This window comes from Heloderma suspectum, chromosome 6, assembly GCF_057233095.1.
Source record: "Heloderma suspectum isolate Gila_16-S chromosome 6, 16-S_ref, whole genome shotgun sequence".
Taxonomy (NCBI): Eukaryota; Metazoa; Chordata; class Lepidosauria; order Squamata; family Helodermatidae; genus Heloderma; species Heloderma suspectum.
Genome location: NC_139463.1, coordinates 129,837,493 through 129,861,290, shown reverse-complemented (window position 1 = coordinate 129,861,290; position 23,798 = coordinate 129,837,493). Strand labels below are relative to the sequence as shown.

The window sequence follows — 23,798 nt, the reverse complement described above, 5'->3', positions numbered from 1 at the left end:
CGGAAGCCGGGTGCGGGAAAGGTGTCTGTTCTTGGGACAACTCAGCTCTTGCTTGTCCTAGAACGCCTTCAGAAGCAAGCTTTGAGGTTACACAGGGCCCTTCCTCAGCTCCAGGGGTTCAGCAGAGACACACGCGCGCGGAGGGGGGGGGGGTAATGTTACGGCCAACCTGCTACGGCTGCATACGGGAAGGGGAGGGGGCTGTGGATGATGGTGGAAGAATTCAAGGCTGCCAGGATCCTCGAACAATCGTTCCCTTCCCAGGGGTCATTTTGGAAGCCCCGAAAATCCGTCGGAGAAGGGGCTGCCGCCGCAGATCGGACCTGCGGATCTCGCAGAGGGAGGATTGCGCGCCCACTCCGTGGAAGGGGGTCTGCTCTTCGCTTGCTGCCCGGGCGGGGGAAGGGGAGTCTTTTGTTTGGTGGGCGTCCTTTCGTTTCGGCCGGAGCGCGCCCACTCATGCCCTGTTGCCCCTCTCGGATACTTTTGCGCCCCGCAGCCAAGCAGCGGGCGGCTGACTTCGCGCCGGTTCTGCCCCCGGGGGGTGGGGGTCGTATGAACAGGTGCGGCGCCGCCTCGCCTAACCCTGTCCCTGGTCGCATTGGGGGGGGCGGTGCTGCCAGCCGAGCGTGTGCCTGAGTACGTGTTGTGCGCGCGGGGAGGGCGCATCTCCCTCGCCCCCGTCCCCTCTTGTCCCTAAGTGCGCTCCCCTCCCTTCGCCGACTGGGGGGAGGAGGAGGGAGCTTGACCCCCGGCGCTTAGGGGGTGTGGCCTATCGGATCGTGGGCGGGGCTTCTGCCCATCTTTATAAGGAGGCGGAGGTGGGGGGGCTCTGAGCGCGCAGCCGGCGAAGAGGCGGCGAGGGAGGCAGGCTCCCGGAGGCTCTCAACCGCCCCCCCTCCCTCTCTCCCCCCCCCCGCCTGCCTGCCTGCCTGCAGTCGGGCTCTTCCTCTCTCCTCCCGCGCAGCAGGTACGCCTCACTTCCGTCAGCCAAGACTCGGGACCCCGAAAGCAAGCGGAGAGCGGTGGGGGGAGGAGACGAATAAAGGTTATTTGAGGGGCCCTGCCTGGATCTGGAAGGGGGCGGCTGCTTCGCGAGCCTTGGTGGCTCGAGGGGGGCGGAGGGAGAGAAAGAATAGGTGATGCGGGAGGGAATCGCCAGGCTCTGGGGGAGGACTTTGGGGCGAGGAGTGCTTCCTTTCATCCGCCCCCCCCCCCCCGTCTTGGTGGACCCTCCCAGCAGCGTATTTCACCCCGGCCGGCCGGCCGTAGGGAGGGGGCCGAGATTCCGCCCTCCCGGCCAAGGACCGAAGTGACTGGGAAGGAGGCGCGCCTGGTGCCAGCATCTACTCCCCACCGGGAAAAGAGAAAGGCGGGGCAGGCTTAACTCCCTCCCCCGCGGGGTCTGGCCCTGGACCCTTGCTCATCGCGAGGGGGCTCTCCTCTTTTCCTCCTCCTGCCATTAATTCTCCCCCTGAATTTTCCGTGGAAAGGGGGGGCTGCATTTCCGGCCCCTCGCCCTTCATGGCTTCCTCTCCCACCTCTTCAGAATGACCCCTCCTGCGAAGAGCCCCTCCCAGAGGTGTCTCTGATTATGTCTGGGGCGGGGGAAAGAATGCTCTTTGGGGAGCGGGCAAGATTGTTGCGTGGGGATGAATGATAGCCGGTTTAGCTAGGGATGCTTGGGGGGGGGGGATCACAGTTGGTTCCCAGATGTGCCGCCGCTGTTCTTTCTGTCATGACTTTCTCCCGCCCCGCCCCATTTTCCAAGGGAGGGGATTGGTGTTAAATTCCCTTCACTTCGTGCCTTCTATTTATAGGGCTGAACATGTGACTTGGGCAAGGGGGGGGGGGAGCTCTTAGCACAGATGGAGCCCTCCAAGGTAGGTGGCTGGAGGGAAGGGAAGATGGAGGAGGGCGGCCTTATTATCACCCTAGCCCTGGCTTTCCCAGTCAGAAGGGGGGGACGAGATTTCTCCCCCCCCCGACCGTTGCTTTGTAACAACCCCCCCCCCCGCTTTGCATAGAGCTAGTTCAGTATCCGGGGGGAGGGGAGACCACAGGAGGCTGGTCCCGACCTGGAGAGGTTTATGGTCTTAATTGCTCCCCCCCCCCCCGCTGCCATATCACCCCCTCAGTTTCCATTCCCTCTTGGCAGTTCCTGATTAAGGAGGATCAATGGGGATTGATTGTGGTGCCTCATTGCCATTGATAGGGAGCCTGTGATGAGCTGTGTGTGTGTGGGGCGCGGGGGGGGGGTGAGGCATACTGAAGTGGGAGGGGGCAAGCAGCGGTCATGCCAAGGGCACTGGGATGTAATGCCCCCCCCCCCCTTCTGTACAGGTGGAGGGAAGGGAAGGCGGAGGTCTATGCGATTTGGGTTATTCCCATCTGCTGTCGAGAATACAAGCAGTGGAAACCCCATCATCCACTCTAAATATTTTTGCAGCTCCCAACTCTGCATTGTGGGGTTTGTCCACTGCCCTAATCCTCCCCATTCAGGCAGTTGCACCCAGACCAGTTTGAGGCCTCTGTCCTTCATTGCCTGAGGTGAACAATGGGGGGGGGCTGTTCTGAGGGGGGGGGCAATGGAGAACACTGAAGGGTGTGTGTGTGTGTGTGTGTGTGTGTGTGTGTCTCACTAAATCTACCTACTTGATCTGCCCAGTAGCAACGTTCGTCCTTTGGCAGCTCACCATCTTGAGGTGGTGAGTTCCCCACACCATGGCTTGGCTTCTGAGTCTGCCCATGTTCTGTTTTGCTCCTGGCCCTTCAGCCACACCAGTATCTCTATCATCACCAACCCTAGAACTTGTGGGGCTCTAAGCACATTACCTAACAATGCTGGGGTGTCTCTCTCTTGAGACTCAAAACAAAAGGTGGAGGTGGGGGGGGGACTGCTGTATCAGGCACATGAGGGTGGGGAGTAGGTTAAAAATATAGGAGAAAAAGATCAGCCATTTATTTGGGAGAGTCAATTGCAGTTCCCCAGTGGTCAGAATAGGATATCATTCCTTCCCGGGGGGGGGGGAATAATCCTCGAGGAAATATTATGAGGGAGTGGGGCAGGACCCTGACTGACCCCCTTCACATTTGGGGGGGTTCTGCCCCTCCTTCTGAATCTATGGTCCTGCTCCATTTGGCATTTATTCCCATCCCCTGCTGGGATGCAAACCTGCATGCTTTCTGCAGGAGAGTGGACATTAGCCCCATGGCCTGATCTGCGTGGGGCTTTTTCCATGTGGCCCCCCCTGCTCTTTGTGTGCACACCTGACCCCTCAGCAGCTGCCTATCAGCTGCTACCCCAGACCTTTGCAATCCTGGAGACTGAGCTGCATCAACAGCCACTGGTACCAGACTGTGTTGGTGGTACTGGGCTATGGGGGGGGGGGGCTGACTCAGTCTGTGTTGAGTGCGTGTGCTCCACCAATGAGCCATGGCCCCTGCATCAGCCACACGCTGGCTTCTCTCTACTTGGCAGCCCTCAGGTAGATGCCATATCTGAGCAGCAGCATTAATGGCTGTGTAGGGTGCAATGGGCCAAGTTGAGGTGATGTTGTGGCTTTCCCATCATGCCACTTCTGTTCCCGGGGGCGGGGGGGGGGCAGGGAATGCAGGCAGCCACGGACTGAGAGGAAATTTGCCATGGACAGTGTAGTTTTAACCACACACAGAGATGTCTGCCTTCAACTTCTGCCACACACACACCCGGGATTGCTGCTCATGTGCAGAAGAGTGGCAGGGTCTTCTCACACTTGGCATGCAGAATGAGACTGTGGCCAGTTGCTCCTTGTCTCAGAGCATCCCTTGCATTCGCATGGTACCCCTGACCAGACTCAAGTTGTGTGGCTTTCAGGCAGATTCTTAGGGGCTGGCTGTGTAACTGTGTGTCTTCACATGGGGCCCCTAAGCCCATCTGTCCCCGTCCCCCCCGCCAATCCTTCCATGGCAGCCAGCTGGGCTCCACTGCTGGACCAGTGGCCATGTTGATGAGGGCTGCAAAGAATACTTCCCTAAAGGCAGAATGGCTGCTGCCTTCAACATGGTGTGGCAGGAGGGCTGGAAAGGGTTGGCTGGGCCATTTTGGAGGCTGTTCCCTGAGGCCTACTCAGAGATGGCTCTTGGAGGCTTCAGTGGCCAAGGCAGAAGGGTTCTCAGCCTGCTGTGTTCCTGACCTGGGAAGGCCAGTGGGAAAGGCAGCCATGTCTGTGAGGGACCCGGAGTCTGTGTGGTCCTCTTTTTCCCCTGGCCCCAGAGGGCCTGCACTGAACCATGCCCCTGCCCCTGTTCTTCTCCTTCCAATGGTCCTGATTGCTGCCCCCTCCCCAACACTTGGGAAACTGCTGCCTTAGGAGAGGCCCAGTGGCATCTCAGGTCAGGGTGAGGGCTGAAGCCTTCTTTGCTCTGCCCTCTTAGCACCCCCCCCCCCAGTTGGCACCAGAGTGCAGGACCCATTTCTTCTAATCCCGCCCCCCCCAACGCACACCTGAATGAGGCCCAGATTCAATGAAGTCCTGGGTGGTGCAGAGGGCTGTTTCTCTACCCTGGTTTTCAGGGCAGATGTTGCCCCCTTCTTGTCTGCACTCAGAACCAGCCTGGGGGAATGCGAGGGGAGAGGAGGCTTTTGTTTCTGCTTCCCGGGTCAAATTTAAAGATGGCTTCCTGGCACTCTGCGTCTTGTGGGATGCTGGCAACCGACTGAAGATCAAGAGCTGACCATAATATGGCGTCCTTGTTTTACTTTGCGAGTCAGTCACATCGTTCCTTCCTCGCCTGTATTACTTTGTCCATGGGCGGGTGCAGGGGAGCGGAAGCTTCTCTCTCCATTGGCCGATCTCATCCCCTGCAATGTTTGGGGGCTCCGCTGCTTCTGTGCCTCTCTCTCCCAGTGGCGGTGGCTCTTTCTCTCTCCCTGGGTGTTGGCACAGCTGAGGCAGGCACCCCTGGGGGTTGCCACCCTGGAAGTGGCCCAGTCGCCTCCACGGCTGTGCCAGGCCATTGTACAGCTACTTAGTCAAAACACTGTGGGAGCTCAGAGTGGGAGAGAACAACCAAGGCCCCAGAGCGCCTTCGTGTGGTGCATGCTTTCACAGGCCGCCCGTACCGGGGGGAGTGGCTTCAGGGACTCGGGGCCAGAAGAAACAGTGCAGAGGAATGCCACCGCTAACCCCTCTGGGGGCCCCCACAGCCCAGAGAGGTGCACTGGAATAGTGCTTCTCCTGTCTCCGTGGGAACAGACCCATAGCCCGGCCTCTCGCCCTGTTTCCCCTCCCTCTTTTCTCCCAGGTTCAAAGAGGTTTCCAGGAACCAAGCCTATGATGATAGAGTGCACAACAGCGGATGGACGCAGCTCTGCAGGAAAAGGGTCCTGCGGACTTGCAGCAGTCCATATTTCCTATAATGGCCTTTGGGGCAAAGATGAAAAGCTCCTCATAGCAGAGCATGGAAAGGAAAAAACCACATCCCCTCATGAAGTCTCCAGAGCAGGAGTGGGGAAGTGGTGGCCTCCAGATGCGCTCAGACTCTATCTCCCACCATCCCTGACCATTGGCCATGCTGTGGCTTATGGGAGTTGGAGTCCAACATCTGGGAGGCCACCCACTCCTCACTCTACTCCAGAGGAGCCAGCACACCTGCCCAGTGGCTTCATCATTGTGCCGCGGAGGGGTGCTGGCCTTGTCTCTTCCTATTGCAAGGGTGCACAGCCTGTAGCCCGGGAGTCATGTGCGGCTCTCCAAACCTTAACTGTCTGAACCCCTGCAGCACTGCTGATTTCCCATGAGGAAAGAGTGGTCTAGATCAGGAGTGGGGTGAGGAGTGTGGCTCCCGACCCTGAAATGGTTGTGCACCCCTGTCCTCCAGCTGTCCCCTTTGAACTGCAGGGCCCCCTAACCACCTGACATGTGGAGATGGGCTGTGTAAGGAGAATGCTTTCTGCTTGTGGGCAGATACACTTGGTATTCTGGGGCTGAACCCTGGCATGGGAAATGGCAGGGGGGCTGACAGGGAAGCTGAACCTGCCTCAGATTAAGCCCTTCCTACAACTTTGGCAGATCTTCTCCCCCACTCAACCCCCTGGCTCCCTTCTGCCAGGATTCTGGAGCACATGGAAAAACCTGGGCATGCAAGTTTCCATCTGGTTTTATGTTCCAGACCTCATGGCCTGGGCCTCTTTTGTGTCCCTGTTGCAGAGGTCTTCCTCGAGTTCTGTTGAATGGAATATGAGCAGGCAGGTGCAGTGGAAACCCAATGCCAGCATCGCCCAAGCATCCCCTACCTTGGCCAAGGGTTTCTGGAGCTGAGAGGCAAACGATAGTAAAGATGTTTTCTTTACTGATCCCACTTGTTCTTCTTGCAGCCCTTGCCAGCCCTGGTTCCTAAGATTCCAAAGGGGTTAAGCTTTATGCAAGTATGGGAATGAGCAATGAAAAAGCAACGAGCATTTGGTCCAATGGGTACAGGGAATTGCCACCTGTAGTTCAGGCTGCAGATAGCACAGAGATTATGCCTGTCAGTCATGTGACAGGGAGCTGAGTCAGAGGTGACATGGCCAAGGCCAACAGCTGCTAGTCACTGGCAGAGCGAGAAAGATGGAGTGGGGCAGCGGGGGGCGGGGGGGGCTTGCGTGTTGGGCCTGACAGGATGCTCTTCTTGGTGGTAGCAGTTCTGGAGGAAAGTAGATCTACGAACCATTTGCAAAACACATCTTTTTGTCTTAAAGTAGGTTTCGAAGAGGCAGTTTTGCTTTCCTGGCCTTCCTCCCTTCCCAGATGGACTTTTCTGTAACACCCCGTGTCGTCTTGATTTTGTCTCCAAAGTGTCTGTGACTGGACCCCTGGGTGAGGCAAGAGGCTGCCAGGGCCGCTCAGGTGCACCAGGACCTCCGCCCCGTGAGCAATCGCCTTCCTGGGAGCTGCACAGCCCTGTAGCGCAACCCGTAAAGCAGAGTTTTTTTAAAAATCTGATGTTGAATTTCTTGTAAATGCCTGTAGCTGTGGGGATTGTTGCTTTCAGCTCTGCTAACAAACCCTAGGAGGGGGAAAGGGAGGGGGATTTTGGAATAACAGCTGGGGCAGAAGCAGAATGAAGGGGAGATGTGGGGGGGCTTTGGATTGTGGGGAGGAACAGATTGGCACAAGGGGCATCATTTGGATGAGGGCATCATCTCTGAGGGTCAGGACTGTACTTTGAAAAGACACCCTTATTCGGGGGGCTTCGGCTCCCAACTGCATATTTCACTTACTGACATTCCATTTTGGGGTGCAAGATGCCATCCCTTTCCCATGGCCACAACCACAACTTAAAAAATAGAAGCCTGAGATACTCCCAGTCTAAATACATGACCCAGACACCCCCTTAATTTCCCATAGATTTAGACCCACACAGTACATTCATGCTTGAGGTGTCAGTATTTACTTAATTACTTACTTACAAGATTTCAATACTGCCCAACAGCCAAAGCTTTCTAGGCAGTTCACAAAAATTTAAACTGTAGAATACAACTTGATAAAATTTAAAGTTTAAAACAGAATAAAACCAGTGAGAAAGATCTAAAGACACAATAACATAGTTACAAACAAAACTGGACTAAAAACTCTGGGGAAATGAAAAGGTTTTCAGCTGATGCCAAAAAGGGCCACATGTCAATAGCAAAACGGGCACTTGGGGCAGACATTATGTGGGTTTCGGTACGCTTTGCTAGTTGCCAAATACTAAGATGCAGCCACTTGCCTGGAATCAGTTGGGTGTGGGGCTCATCTTGTTGGTTCTCTGGAACTCCAGGCATGTGTTGGGATGGCAGGGAGGGGGTCAGAGGGGGGCTGTGTGTATTCAGTTTCTGTGCTCCCACACTTGACAGATGAAAACAAGACAACTGTTAAATGGGCACAAAGTTCCTGAGGTGCAACCCACAATGTGCCGATGTCTGAGTAGCCCCACTCAGGTTACTGCCCCTGTTTTGGAATAAGAGGGCTCTGGAGCATGGCCAGGAGATGGCGGGTGTGCTGCTTGCATGAGCGGGGCACCTCAGCCAGGGGATTCTCGAAACAGCGTTTTCAAACAGGAGACACTTTGCCTGTCCAGGCTCCACAAAAGAGCTCCCTCTCCCCTCTCTGTGGGTGCATAGGAGAGTGGCAGAAAAGGGGCGGCTTCTGGCTTTCTCCAGCTCTCCGCTCTTTTCGTCTTGATCCTGCCTTCCCCAAGCAGTTGGGAGCCCATGTCTCCTCTTCCGCTTCTCCTCTGGAGGAATAAACACTCCCCAGACACGTGGGATGCTGCCGCCATATCCATCTGCCTATTTATAAATGTTCCGGTTGTGCAGGAATGAGAGGGGCATCGGTGCTGTGCAACCTCGGAAGCCGCCGAGTGTGGATCAGGCCGCCAGGCCGCCCCCCCATGGCCCTCAGCCCTCTAGGGTCAGGCAGAAAACGGGCATCTTGCTTCGGTCGGCGCGGCCCACGGAATCAGCCTGACGAGCACTGACGCGCACGCGCCACACAGGCCCTGGCTGCCTCCGCTGGGCAGAAAGCCGCCCCTGGTCAGCCACTGCAGGCCACGCGTGAGGAGAGGCAAGGGGAGAGCCGAGCTTTGCCCCGGAGGCAGCCCAGCAGGCAAGAGAAGTCCTCCCGCCCTGGGTGAGAAATGGGGCTGCTCTGCCATGTGAACTAGAATTCTTGGGGGCCTGCTCCACTGTCCTTTGTGTGCTGTTTCGAGATTAGTCCCCTTTTAACCCTGGGTCAAGAGAGCAGCTGTTCGTTGCATCATGAAAGCAAGCCCAGCACCAAAGAGCCAAGTTCAAGGAGCCCGTTGACCCCCTCTTTGCATTACGCAGGCATTCTTCTTTTCAGGAAGGGGAGGGGCCACAGCAGTCGCAATTGAGGATGTTTCTTGGGTTGGTTCTAATCAAAGTCAACCAAAGCAGCAGAGGGGAGGGGAGAACAGAGAGGAGCAGCAGCAGAGTAGAAACCTGCCCTCTGCCACGCCCCCCAAAGCCCTCTGAACAGAGCATCAGAAGGCCGGGGGGAGCGTCGGAGGGGGAGCCGCAAGGTCTGGAGGCAGTTGCCAGGTCAGGGCCTGCTGACCTGCCAGCCTGGCCTCCAAAGGTGGCTGGGGAGGGGTGCGGAGCAGGGTCTCTGGATGCTGAAGGGAGCAGGGAGCGCCCCCCTCCAAGAGAGCAGCAGTTCATAAAAATGCCAAGGGGCCAGCAGCCCCATCAGAAGCTCCCTTGCCCCGTCCCAGAGCCCGCTGCATCTCCTCCTCATTCAGGCGGGAGACCCCTGACTGAGCAGCCATCTTCCCCCCCCCACCCTAGTTTGAGACAGCGGCATTGCAATGTGTGGGAGCTCGTTGGCTCCCCCCCCACAAACACACCGCACGTAGCCCGTTGTGTCTGTCTAACTGGCTTGTTTTCAGAGGCCTCAGGACCGAGGGACCCCCAAAGCAGCTCCCATCCCGGCACACCCCGGCGGTGTTCATGGAAGTTTGTCTCCCTGCAGCCCTCTGTGTCCCGTGTAGCCATGAAGCTGGAAGCTCCCAGTTCTGCTGCCGACTCGCAGCTGGAGTTCGTGGTCGCCACGGAGAAGGAGTTTGAGGAGATCCTGGCCATGTCCAAGGGCATCTACGGGGGTCTTGACTACCTCCCCAGCCGCTACCATGCCTGGATCCGTGAGCCCAACCGGACTGTCATGCTGGCCAAGAGGAATGGAGCCGTGGTGAGCACCGTGGGAGCTGGGACACCGTGCTCCGTCCCTCCCCCAAGCCTCGGTCCAAAGCTCGGGCCATGGAAGGGCAGGGGGGCTCGGGGAGGGGCTTGTGGGAGGCAACTGCTGCTTCTTAGAAGACTGGGTGGGGGCTCTTGGAGGATACTGCGATGGAGCTTGTAAGGAGAAATACTTGTGGCTGTGGTCCTGTGCGCCCACCTTGGAAGGAAGGCTTGCTGAGCAAAGGAGGGCCTTACTTCTGAGAAAGGATGTACAGGACTAAGTGGCAAGAGAACATTTATAGCGTAGTCTCTGGGCACGGACCAGAATGATTCTTCCAAGGGAAAACACCAAGCCCACAATGCTTAGGACACATTTTGTCCAGTTTTATGTGCTCAGGCTGGCAAGTGTGGAGGGGCTGGCCCCCAACCGCCGGGGGGGGGCATTACTTGTGTTTCCCAGGGGACAGGATCCTGCCATAGCAGGTTCCGTCTGAAGCAGGGCCCTGCAGAACTCAGGGGCCTCCCCCCTGCCTGTCTCACCAAGCAGCCCAAGTTGGGGCTACACTGCCAATGTGCAGAATTGCAAGCCATGAATCTTATGAGTCTTGACTAGGATGGAAGTCAGCTGGGCTGGGGGAGGCAATTCTCAAGCAAGGAGTTTGCTTGCACAACTGTATATACTCCTAGTTTACATTTACCCATCGTTCGCAATTACTTTTGTCAGGTTGTGAAGGAAAAACCCCCCAGTTTAAACAGCTCTGAATGTGGCAAGTAGTTTCTTAGCATTGATTGCCTTTAAAATGCATTTAGATGGACATCAAATATACTCTGTGTTAGTGTTGCAGTTTCTTTTAAGTGTGCTTCAGAGTTAAACTTCAAAGGTGACGTTTTTCAAGTAAAGCTCCTGAAATTTTGAACGTGCAGCTTGGGTCTCAGCAGCACAATGAATCCCTTGTCTAGCTGCTGCGGCAGTGGTGATGGCTGCTGGCACGCCCCGCCCGCCCTTTAGAGGGGGGCTTGGCTCAAGCCTGGGAAGGCGGCAGCTCCCAGTCACGAGTGCCCAGGAGCGGCCCCTCTGTACAGAGAGACAGGACGCAGGGCGATGAGTTGGAGGCCTCCCGGGCAGACCTCGATATCCATAGGAGAAGCCTGACTGGTGATTCTGCATTGAATCACGGCCCTTGCATGGAGCATGGCTTTCTTGTCTGAGCATGGGCCCAGCCCACAAGTGCCCCCTGCAGCACACGTATGCAGTCTGGGCTCTGGGGGGGCCCCAAAGCTCCAGGGCAGGCATTCGAGTGGGGCCAGGGCTGTGGCTCAGCAGGGGAGCCCTTCTGCTTAGTGTGCCCAAGGTCCCAGCTTCCATCATTATAGCTTTCCTGCACTGAGCAGGGGGTTGGACTCGATGGCCTTGTAGGCCTCTTCCAACCCTAGTATTCTATGATTCTATTCTATGATTCTATGATCTCCAGCAGCATTTCCAGGCAGGGCAGGGGAAGCAGCCTGGAGAGCGATTTCTGGCAGCTCATGCGGGCCCCTCTGAGGCACAGGGACCTGTGGTGGCCAGACTCTGAACCTGGAGCGGGGCAAGACGCGTGTCTTGGTAGGTGGGCAGCAAAACCCCTTCCCATGGACACAGCCTGGGTGGGTCTTCTCCTGAGGAAAGCGTGGAATTTGCTGCCGCGGCCGCTGGCTTCTGTGGCGAGGCAGGCCCTCTTGCTCCATGGCAGTATCCTGCACAGGCTGAGACCTCCGTGCACCCCTTTCTGTGCCCCTGGCGATAGCTGGTGGTGGCAGAGAAGGGGGGACTTTATAGTGCCCCCTTTGAGTCCTCTCTCTATATTTCATTCTTACCTTGCATCTGATCAAGGGTGTGGGGTGAGGGTGTTTGGGGAGCCTGAAGCATATGGATGAGTCTGTCACACGTGTGTGTAACGCTGACACTGGAACTGGGTGTGTAGTTTTGGCCTGAGTGCTGGCTCACCCCTCCTTGGCCCAAGGGATTCTGGGAGGTTTATCTGCAAGGAAAGCACGCTCTGTGTGGATGGTGCATATTCACCCCAGAGCCAGACTGCACAGTCAGATTAAATCAGCTGCTTGGCTATTTTCCAAATTCATGGAGTGCCGAATCCTCTCGGACCAGTTGCCTCCCGTCAAAATTCACAAGGGGCCAGTTGGAACATATGCTGGGGATGCCCCAACCAGGTCCCATGCAGGAAGCGGGGAAGCCTTCCCACCTGAATACCTTTGATACTTAAACCTCCACTTGCAGGGTGAGCCAGGAGTTCGCCACACACCCCTGTGTGTTTGTACAGGGGACTCCCTCCCTCCACTGGCCGCCAGCTCCCCTAAAAGTAGAAGGCTTCTCCTCCACCTTGGCTGGCCACCAGCCCCTGCCCCAGGGCGCGCAGAGGTCCTGGGCGTGGTGGTTCAGCCACCTGACCACCGGCAGCCTGCACTCTCCTCCATTTGGCATTCTTGATTGGCTCTTCCAATTGGGGCCTCTGCGGCAGCCCTTGGGCTGGGAACCGCGCTCCAGCGTGCCAGCGTCCTCTCCAGCCATGCATCCCCCATCCCCTGACAGGGAGGAGGTGCCAAGACTGCGCATGTCCCCCCCCCCCCGCCCAGCTCCAGTTCTGGCGCAGCGTTGCACCGTCTGATATTTCATGGGATTTTGTGTTTCCAGCTTCACTCTGGTCTCTCTCTCTCTCTCTCTCTCTCTCTGTGCCTTTTTTCTCTCCTTTTTTCTTCTTCTTTGAAAGAAAGCAATGGATTAAAACCAAATGATTTTTGCTGGATTTTATTCACGTAGGTGTGTGGGGGATCAGGCCCCCGTCAAGGAAGGTGACGGGGCTCCCTCGGAGGACCGTGACGGGGCTGGTGCAGCGCGGATCCTAAATCCTTACAGTTCGGCCTCAGGATACAAGTTACCAAAATAAATGTCTCCCTCTTTGTGTGTCTCTGCTCTTGAGACCCCCGTAGCATAAAGGGCCCCCGTCCAATGGTACTAGTATGACGCTTACTCTGTGATCTTGCTATATCGCTGCCTTTGTTCTCTTTTTTGTAAATGCTTAAAAATGTGCCAAGACTTGGCGTTTGAACTGCGTTTCTCACTCCTTCCTCATTGCTTCCCTCCTCCTCGCCCCCCTCCCCCTCCCCAAACCTCACCTGCTTTGTTTAATTAACGCCACCATTTTTTCCCAATTGCAGCTTTGTTCAAGATGGTAGGCGGCTCTGACCAGCACACTAAACACCAACCCTCTCTGCTCTCCCCCCTCCCCTCCCCCACCCCCGCCCCAATCTGCCATCAGATTGGGCTCCAGTCTGTCTACATCATAGATGCTGGGGAAACGGCCCTGGTGGAGGGGCTACGCGTGGCACCCTGGGAACGTGGCAAGGGCGTGGCGGGGGTCCTGCAGCGTTTTTGCACCGAGATGGTGAAGGAGAAGCATCCTGATGTCAAGGTGTCACGCCTGACACGGGACGACAAGCTGGGACCCAAGGACTTCAAGAAGTACCGCGTCATTGCTAAGCAGGTGAAGGTGCCACGCCATGAAAAGGGCCACCCCTTTCTGTGGCAAGTCAGCGTTAAGGGGAGGGGACTCTGTGTATGCACAGAGTCATGAGGGTTCAAGTCTGACTGGAAGTGGTCAGTGTCCGTCCGATCTGGAAGCTGGCTTCTAATCCCAGATGGACGAGGCAAGCTGTGCTGGTGAGGGGAGTGAGGGGTTCTGCTCTCTGCACAGGCTCAGTGGCACTGCAGCCTTGCATGTCCCAGGGCTGATGTCACAAGCTGAACCCATAAGGAAGGGCCAGTGCCTGGGGGTGGGGTGGGGTGGGGGGTGCTTTCTCAGTGGGAGCAGGGAGCTGGCCAGTCGGCCTTGGACACACATTGCTGCTGCTTCGTTGCAATGCTGGGTGTTTCTTCACAAGACACCCGAGGGGAGGGGAGGGGACGGGAGGGGGGGAGCTTCAGTTGATGAGCAGACTGAGACTTTCTGAACAGGAGGGTGCCAATGGCTCACCCATATTTGCAGAGTTCCTTTGCCAGGGATTACAACATTGCGGGCGGGGGGTGGCTTGTCGCCCAGCCCTCCCAAAGGATGATGGGGGGGGGGTCAGGAAAGCATTTCTCCGAGGCGGGAAGGGACTGCGTCATCCATCTTACTATTAAGCCTCCTTCACTTTGCACATACTGCAGGGGCAGTGGGGAGGGGGTGCTGCTGGTGGTCTGAACCCCCGCCCGCTTGCCAGGCTGGCGCCTTCTCCCATGGCTGTGGCCGAGGGCCCTCCCCTCCCTCCCTGAGGCCTCATTGGCCCAGCCTCTTCTCCAGACATTGGAGCTACCCTTCTGGTCAGAGGAGATCCCAGGGGAGCTGAGCCCTCCGCCTGCTGCCAGCAGTGGAGGAGAACTCGAGCAGCTGGCGGATCGACTGGCCTCCTGTGGGGCTGCTTCAGAGCAGCAGCAGGAGAGAGTCTGAGGTGGATCAGAGAACCTCCGAAGAGGGGGAGATGGGAATAGTGATGAAGGGAAAGCCACTCTGCATACACCCGGAGGAACCTTCACCTTGGCACATTCAGGGGCCATTTAGGGCAGTGAGTAGTGGAGCCCCTGCTTTAAGAGCGTGAAAGGAGCCCTGCTGGATCAGGCCAAGGCTCCCTCTAGTCCAGCATCCTGTTCACACAGCGGCCAACCAGCTGCTCGCCAGGACCCACAAGCAGGGCATGAGCAACAGCACCCTCCCGCCCATGCTCCCCAGCAGCTGGTGCACACAGGCTCACTGCCTCTGGTACCTGAGGGAGCACAGCATCCTCAGGACCAATGGCCGCTGAGAGCCCTTTCCTCCAGGAATGTGTCCCGCTTTGCACGCAGGAGGCCCCCAGTTCCATCCCTGGCGGCACCTCTGGGTAGTGCATGAGGGACCCCCACCCGGATGCCCGGAGAGTCACGGCTGCCCGTCTGTGTGAGCAGTGCTGGGCCAGATGGACCCGGGGTCTGACTCCACAGAAGGCTGCTTCATAGAATCATGGAAGAGCAGGGCTGGAGGGGGCCTGCCGGACCGTCGAGGCCAGCCCCCTGCTCAGTGCAGGAGTCCCGGCCAGAGCATCCCTGGCAGACGGCCGTCCAGCCTCGTCTTGAAGGCCCCCGGTGCGGGAGAGCCCCCCGCCTCCCTCGGGAACGGGTTCCATAGGTTCCTATGTTGCTTCACATCTTCTAAGGCCTCAGGAAGTCTGTGGATGGGCATTTTTGCCAGAGACGAGGTGTCTTGAGACTTCTCCCAACTCCGGCTGCAAACAGGCACTTCAGTCACTGACAAGCTCTTGACCCAGATCTTGTGCAACAGGACAAGGTGGGAGGGAGGTGGGAAGACTGGGCCGTACCACTTCAGACTCTGCAGCCAGCAGGGGCAGGCCTGTCTTCTGGATGGTTTCTGGCACTAAACACACACACCTCCTTTCAAGTAGAAAGTAGTTTGCAGAGAAGGGAGCTACGCCAACGGTAGCTTTTACTTGCAGAGTCCATGTTTAACTTGGAGTTAAAAGTGGCGCCTTCCCACCTGCACTGAGGAGTGGCATGATCCGCTATATCATGCAGGGTTCTGTTGGGTGGCCACATGTCCTGTTTCACAGAGGGGAGTCCTCTGTTTGAAGAAGTCCTCTGTTTAAAGGGCTGCCCAGTCCAAGTCAAAGGACCCTAAGGCAGGAGAGAGCAGGGTGGGGGGCTTGGCTTTGCCCAGCCACAGTTGTTATCACCTGGCAGCAGACACAGCAGCTAACATGCAGGATCTCCTGGTCACACTCTTCTTCCCCACTAGGATGGGATGGATTTTATTTCAGTTTAAATGACACTAGTTGTTGCTTGATAGCAACCCTCTTTTTAAAGAGGCTGGTACCTGCTGTGCCTGAATTCCTGCCTGTTTGTGTGTGTGAGCATTCCAGCAGAGATGCCCCTCCCTCCCCTCTGCTTATCTCCATCAGCCATAGGGAGGAGGGGAGGCTTCTTCCTGGTTAGCCTCCCTGGCCCACCCTCCGTGGCTGCACCAAGTGGCCCCTCTTAGATGGGTGGGGGAGAGGCCAGTGCTGCACTCCTGCAGATAAGGAGGGGGGCAGCAGAGAGGTCAGGGCCCCCCGCCCACAAGGCGGCCTCGGTGTGAGCAGCCATCCGTGCACTCTTGGGCCTTGTGTGGGTGGATCCTTGATGGTCTCCTGCAATTTGTTCCCCCCCAGGGGATCCTGCTTGTGCGCTTTAATGCCCAGGAGCTCCTCTCCCGGCTGGACACCATGGTCCTGGCACTGGCAGAGGGGGGGTTCTGCCCGGAGCCCTCGGAGCGCCTCGTGGGGAGGGAGGTGCCTGAGGTGGTCCTGGCGGAGGCCTTCCGGAGTGAGGTGCTGCCCAACCAGACAATCATCCAGGACTGGCAGCCCTTCAAGGCCATGGAGAGCAACCTCAGCCTGCTGCAGAAGAAAGATCTCTGCTGGGTGGTCGATGCCAAGGCCCGGCCCACTGTGGCAACCCTCAGCACCCGGCCCTTCTCCATCCCGCTGGGCGAAGGCTGGTTCTACCTGAACATCGACGTCTTTGGCCGCAACCTGGCGCACATCAAGAGCCAGCTGGTCCAGCACCTCCGCCTCCAGGTGCCCGCCCTCCAGGGTGGCGTGATGTGCCAGGTGTTCCTGGAGCCAGCCCTGTGGCTTGAGATGGCTGCGTTCTGCCAGTCGGTGCTGGGCCTGGAGCTGGCCAAGGACTACACTGAGCAGTATCTGCTGGAGTCTGACATCTAAAGGGCAGGAGGGGAATTGGGAGGGAGCAGCAGGGGCCCCCTCCCTCTCTCCCACCCACCACTCCAACACCCTCTCTCCTGCAACACAGCACTTTCTGAGCCTTTTAACATTTTATCCTGGAAATACTTGGTTCCGCTCACATTAGTGGCCCCTTTCCCTCCACCCTTACAGGAGAGAGACAGAGAGACCGACCGCATGGGCCCCATCCCCACTTTGCTGGGCCAGAGCTGGCAGCAGCTGCAATTTGGCTGCCGAGTCTCAGGAGCATTTGACATGACAGCAGAGCAGTAGCTGCACCTGAGCAGCGGCTGGCTGGCTGGCTGGCTGGCTAGAGCGGCTAGCTCGCCCATAGCCCTAGTTGCCAAGGCCCTGGAAGACACTGTCTTCCTCCGCTAAGCAACCGGTCCAGAGCTGACACCCATGCATGGGAGTTAGAGCACGCTGCCTCCGTGGTGGTGTGTTTTTTGAACTCTGAATCAAACCATCCAAATTTTGTCGAATGCACTTGGGCAAATAAAGCAACGTTGGCCTAGATTTGCTGATTGTGCTTTCATAGAATCATAGAATAGTAGGGTTGGAAGGGGCCTACAAGGCCATCGAGTCCAACCCCCTGCTCGATGCAGGAACCCAAGTCAGAGCATCCCTGACAGATGGCTGTCCATCCTCGTCTTGAACACCTCCAGTGTGGGAGAGCCCACCGCCTCCCTAGGGAATGGGTTCCATTGTCGTATTGCTCTAACAGTCAGGACGTTTTTCCTGATGTTCAGCCGGAATCTGGCTTTCCATCGTTAATTCTTTTCATTGGGGAGCCCTCTTGCCCCTCCCCACCCCCTGCCTAGCTGCTGAGATTGCCCCTGTCACTGATGACATCTTTGCGGGGGTAGGCCCATGACGAGCACAGCATCAGCACCTTCACCCCGCAGCCGCTCCTCTCTTTCCCCTATGTCAGGAGCTTAGCAACAGCTGATGTGGTGCCCCCCCTTTGCAATGGTCAGCATGGGGAGCCTAGCAACCAGGCTGACGCACAGGAGCTGCACCCAGCAACGGTTGACGTGGTGATGGAGCACGGTGATGTGATGACTGATGGGGAGGCACCAAGGTCGTGGTGACCTCCAGTGTCTGCAGAAGGGATGCCGTGGGGCGTAGTAATCCCTCCCTCTCACCCCTAGCCCTAGATTTGGCCCTGTGCTCCCCCCCCCGCTGCCATTCTTTAGTGCCGCTTTCAGACCGACTAACGTGCAATATTAGAACCTTGTAAATGGAGATATATTTATAAATATACAGTGTGCAAAAATCTTTTGGTCCTCCTTACAATGAATTGAACAACATTCTGGATTCTGGAGAGTCGGCTCATCTCTTCCCGAGTGCTGCTTTCCCTCTGCTTTGTGAATTGGGTGGAATGTGTGTGTAGAGTGGCTGCCAGGGGCACAATTTCTCACTTCAGGGAGGGATGCGGGGGGGGCCTTCCATGGGCCAAATATCCAAGCACCCCCAGACCTGTTCATGCATGAGGATAGAGGCCCCTGGGACTCCCTTAAAAGACCACCCCACCCCCATAGTGGCTGTGTCCCCTTGTTCACGGCTAGAAATGACCAGTGGGCCATTTAGGGGCAGGCTGCCTTGTGCTAACTACATTCCAGGCACATACCAGCTGGCGCCAGGGGGCAGAGAGGGCCACGGCCAACGTAGAATCATAGAATAGTAGGGTTGGAAGGGGCCTACATGGCCATCGAGTCCAACCCCCTGCTCAATGCAGGAATCCAAGGCAAAGCATCCCTGACAGATGGCTGTCCAGCCTCGTCTTGAATGCCTCCAGTGTGGGAGAGCCCACCGCCTCCCTAGGTAATTGGTTCCATTGTCGTATTGCTCTTACAGTCAGGAAGTTTTTCCTGATGTTCAGCCGGAATCTGGCTTCCTGTAACTTGAGCCCATTATTCTGTGTCCTGCACTCTGGGATGATCGAGAAGAGACCCTGGCCTTCCTCTCTGGGACAAGCTTTCAAGGATTTGAAGAGCACTATTATATCTCTTCTCAAGGCTAAACATGCCCAGTTCTTTCAGTCTGTCTCCACAGGGCTTTGTTTCCAGTCTCCTGATCATCTCTGTTGCCCTCCTCTGAATCCTCTCCAGTTTGTCTGCACCCTTCTTAAAGTGTGGTGCCCAGAACTGGACACAGTACTCCAGATGAGGCCTAACCAGTACTGAGTAGAGGGGAACTAGTATTTCCCGGGATTTGGAAGCTATGCTTCTATTAATGCAGCCCAGAATAGCATTTGCCTTTTTTGCAGCCACATCACATTGTTGGCTCATATTCAGCTTGTGATCGACAACAATTCCAAGATCCTTCTCGCTTGTAGTGTTGTTGATCCACGTATCGTCCATCTTGTAACTGTGCATTTGGTTTCTTTTTCCTTGGTGCAGAACTTGGCATTTATCCCTATTCAGTGTCATTCTGTTGTTTTCTGCCCAGCGCTCCAGTCTATCCAGATCACTTTGAATTTTGTTTCTGTCTTCCAAAGTATTAGCTATCCTGCCCAATTTGGTGTCATCTGCACATTTGATCAGCATTCCCTGCACCTCCTCCTCCAAGTCATTCATACAAATGTTGAAGGGCACTGGGCCCAGGACTGAGCCCTGCGGTACCCCACTCGTTACCTCTCCCCAGTTTGAGAAGGTCCCATTGATAAGCACTCTTGGAGTAAGATTCTGTAGCCAACTGTGGATCCACCGAATCATTGTTTCATCTAGCCCACTTTTCGCTAGTTTGCTCATCAGGAGATCATGGGGCACTTTGTCGAAAGCTTTGCTGAAGTCGAGGTATATGATGTCTACAGCATTCCCATGGTCTACAAGGGAGGTGACTTGATCAAAAAATGAGATCAGATTTGTCTGGCAGGACTTGTTTTTGACAAATCCATGTTGGCTTCGAGTAATCACTGCATTGTTGTCAAGGTGCTTCCAGATGGATTGCTTTATGATCTGCTCCAGAATTTTCCCAGGGATTGATGTCAGACTGACTGGTCTGTAGTTCCCAGGTTCCTCCTTTTTACCCTTTTTGAAGATAGGGACAACGTTAGCCCTCCTCCAGTCATCTGGCTCCAGGGTCACAGCTGTGTTTCCCCAGCAGGCTGTAACCCCATCATCACCTTCCACCTTTGAGCTAAACCCCAAATCCCCTACAGCAGTGTAGCGCCCCAGGTGTCCTTGGATGGCAAGTCCTATCATCCGTCACCATTGGCTATACTGGCTAGGGCTGACGTAACAAGAACATAAGAACAGCCCTGCTGGATCAGACCAAAGGTCCACTAGTCCAGCATTCTGTTAGCACAGTGGCTGACCAACTGTTGACCAGGAAACCCACAAGCAGGGCAGGAGTGCAACAGCCCCCTCCCACCCGTTTTCCCCAGCAACTGGTGTACATAGGCTCCCTGCCTCTGGTACTGGAGGTAGCACAGAGCCATTAAGCCTAGTAGTCATTGATGGGCTTCTCCAGGAATTTGTTTACCCCCCTTTTAAAGCCATCCAAGTTGGTGGCCATCACTACATCTTGTGGCGCGAATTCCATAGTTTCACTATGCGTTGTGTGAAGAAGTCCTTCCTTTTATCTGTCCTGAATCTTCCACCAGCCTTTTTCCAGCTCTACAATATCTTTTTTAAAGTGTGGTGACCAGAACTGTACACAGTATTCCAAGTGTGGTAGCACCATAGTTTGTTTAAGGGCAATATGATGTTGGCAGTTTTATTCTCAGTCCCTTTTCTAATTATGCCTAGCATGGAGTTCGCCTTTTTTTTTTTACAGCAGCTGCACACTGGGTTGACACCTTCATTGATCTGTCCACCACAACCCCAAGATCTCTTTCCTGGTTGGTCACTGCTAGCTGAGGTCCCATCAGGCTATACTTGAAGATGGGATTTTTTGCCCCAACGTGCATCACATCACATCACTTTCATAGAATCGCAGAATAGTAGGGTTGGAAGGGGCCTACAAGGCCATCGAGTCCAACCCCCTGTTCAATGCAGAAATCCAAATCAACTTTACACTTGCTTACATTGAACCATCCCTTTCATGGATCACTGCCTTGTTGTGGCGAAGGGGCTTGCCTAACTCAGTGAAGTCATAAGCTATGCCGTGCAGGGCCACCCAAGACGGACAGGTCATGCATGGTGGAGAGTTCTGACAAAATGTGGTCCACTGGAGAAGGAACTGGCAACCCAGTCCAGTATTCTTGCCAAGAAAACCCCATGGAACGTATCACAAGGCTAAAAGAGATGACGCCGGAAGATGAGCCCCTCAGGTCGGAAGGTGTCCAATATACTACTGGGGAAGAGCAGAGGGAAATTCCAAGGAGCACCAGAAAGAGTGAAGCAGCTTGGCCCAAGCCGAAATGACACTCAGCTGTGGATGTGTCTGGTGGTGAAAAAAAAGTCCGATGCTGTAAAGAACAGTATTGTTTAGGAACCTGGAATGTTAGATCAAGGTAAGCTGGAGGCGGTCAAACATGAGATGGCAAGATTGAACATCAACATCTTGGGAATCAGCGAACTAAAATGGACAAGCATGGGCGAATTTAATTCAGGTGACCATTATATAGTAGTTATATCTACTACTGTAGGCAAGAATCCCTTAGAAGAAATGGAGTAGCACTCATAGTCAACCAAAGGGTGGGAAAAGCAGTACTGGGGTACAATCTCAAAAACGATAGAATGATCTCAGTACAAATCCAAGGCAACCCATTCAGCATCACAGTAATTTTTATTTATTATTTATTATTCAAGTCTATGCCCCAACCACTGATGCCGAAGAAGCTGAGTCTGATTGGTTCTATGAAGACCTACAACACCTTCTAGAACGAACACCAACAAAAGATGTCCTTTTCATCATAGGGGATTGGAATGCTAAAGTAGGAAGTCAAGAAATTACCGGGATAACAGGCAAGCATGGCCTTGGTGTACAAAATGAAGCAGGACAAAGGCTAATAGAGTTTTGCCACGAGAACACGCTGATCATAGCAAACACTCTTTTCCAACAGCACAAGAGGCGACTCTACACATGGACATCACCAGATGGTCAATATTGAAATCAGATTGATTATGTACTTTGCAGCCAAAGATGGAGAAGCTCTATACAGTTAGTAAAAACAAGACCTGGAGCTGACTGTGGCTCAGATCATAAGCTTCTTATTGCAAAATTTTGGCTTAAATTGAAGAACATAAGGAAAACCACTAAACCATTCAGGTATGACCTAAATCATATCCCCTATGAATATACAGTGGAGGTGATGAATAGATTTCAGGGATTAGACCTGATAGACAGAGTGCCTGAGGAACTATGGACGGAGGTCCGTCACATTGTTCAGGAGGCAGCAACTAAATCCACCCCAAAGAAAAAGAAATGCAAGAAAGCAAAGTGGCTGTCTGATGAGGCTTTACAAGTAGCTGAGGAAAGAAGGGAAGAGAAAAGCAAGGGAAAAGGGGAAGATATACCCAACTGAATGCAGATTTCCAGAGAATAGCAAGGAGAGACAAGAAGGCCTTCTTAAATGAACAATGCAAATAAATTGAGGAAAACAATAGAATGGGAAAGACTAGAGATCTCTTCAAGAAAATCGGAGATCTCAAGGGAATGTTTTGTGCAAAGACGGGCATGATAAAGGACAAAGGAGGCAGGGACCTAACAGAAGCAGAGGAGATTAAGATGAGGTGGAAAGAATACACAGAAGAACTCTACAGGAAAGATCTGAATGTCCCTGATAGCCATGATAGTGTGGTCACTGAACTTGAGCCGGACATCCTCGAGAGTGAAGTCAAGTGGGCCTTAGGAAGCATTAGTAACAACAAAGCTAGCGGAGATGACAGTATTCCAGCTGAGCTATTTAAAATCCTAAAAGATGATGCTGTTAAAGTGCTGCACTCAGTATGCCAACAAATTTGGAACACTCAGCAGTGATCACAAGACTGGAAAAGGTCAGTTTACATTCCAGTTCCAAAGAAGGGCAATGACAAAGAGTATTCAAACTACCGCACAATTGCGCTCATTTCACTTGCCAGCAAGGATATGCTCAAAATCCTACAAGCTAGGCTTCAGCAGTATGCGAACCGAGAACGACTGGAAGTACAAGCTGGGTTTCAAAGAGGCAGAGGAATTAGAGATCAAATCGCCGACATTCACTGGATCATGGAGAAAGCAAGAGAATTCCAGAAAAATGTCTATTTCTGCTTCATTGACTACGCTAAAGCCTTTGATTGTGTGGATCACAACAAACTGGCAAATTCTGAAAGAGATGGGAGTACCAGACCACCTCACCTGTCTCCTGAGAAACCTGTACGAGGGACAAGAAGCAACAGTAAGAACCAGACATGGAGCTACCGATTGGTTCAAAATTGGGAAAGGAGTACGACAAGGCTGCATATTGTCACCCTGCTTATTTAACTTATATGCAGAGTACATCATGAGAAATGCCGGGTTGGATGAATCAAAGGTCGGAATTAAGACTGCTGGGAGAATGATCAACAACCTCCGATATGCAGACGATACCACCCTAATGGCAGAAAGTGAAGAGGATCTAAAGAGCCTCTTGTTGAGGGTGAAAGCGGAGAGTGCAAAAGCGGGTCTGAAATTCAACTTTAAAAAAATGAAGATCATGGCATCTGGCCCCATCACTTGCTGGCATATAGAAGGGGAAGAAATGGAAGCAGTGCCAGATTTTACTTTCTTGGGCTCCAAGATCACCGCAGATGGTGACTGTAGCCATGAAATTAAAAGACGCTTGCTCCTTGGGAGGAAAGCTATGGCAAACCTAGACAACATAGTAAGAAGCAGAGACATCACCTTGCTGACAAAGATTCGTATACTCAAAGCTATGGTCTTCCCAGTAGTAATGTATAGCTGCGAGAGCTGGACTATATGGAAGGTTGAGCGCCGAAGAATTGATGCTTTCGAACTGTGGTTCTGGAGAAGACTCTGACGAGTCCCCTGGACTGCAAGGAGGTCAAATCAGTCCATCCTAAAGGAAATCAACCCTGAGTGCTCATTGGAAGGACAGATACTGAAGCTGAAGCTCAAATATTTTGGCCACCTAATGCGAAGAGAAAACTCCCTGGAAAAGACGCTGATGCTGGGAAAGATTGAAGGCAAAAGGAGAAGGGAACGGCAGAGGATGAGATGGCTGGATAGCATCACCGATGCAATGAATATGAACTTGAGCACACTCCGGGAGAGAGCGGAGGACAGGAGGGCCTGGCGTGCTATGGTCCATGGGGTCACGAAGAGTCGGACACAACTGAACGACTGAACAACAACACATTGAACCACATTT

General features: G+C 54.5%; 1 protein-coding gene across 2 annotated transcripts; it reads left to right on the top strand.

The window, feature by feature from the left end:
* Positions 1-834: 834 nt before the first annotated feature.
* On the top strand, positions 835-17,772 carry NAT16 (N-acetyltransferase 16 (putative)). 2 transcript variants are annotated; one of them, XM_084806897.1, is made up of 5 exons: positions 835-970; positions 6,819-6,925; positions 9,495-9,710; positions 13,012-13,236; positions 15,929-17,772. In XM_084806897.1, the coding sequence occupies exons 3-5, from the start codon at positions 9,516-9,518 to the stop codon at positions 16,481-16,483; spliced, it is 975 nt and encodes a 324-aa protein (XP_084663023.1). In that variant the 5' UTR covers positions 835-970; positions 6,819-6,925; positions 9,495-9,515; the 3' UTR covers positions 16,484-17,772. The 2 variants fall into 2 exon arrangements, with proteins under 2 accessions (XP_084663023.1, XP_084663022.1); XM_084806896.1 differs by having other exon boundaries at positions 6,819-6,937.
* The last annotated feature ends 6,026 nt before the right edge of the window (positions 17,773-23,798 follow it).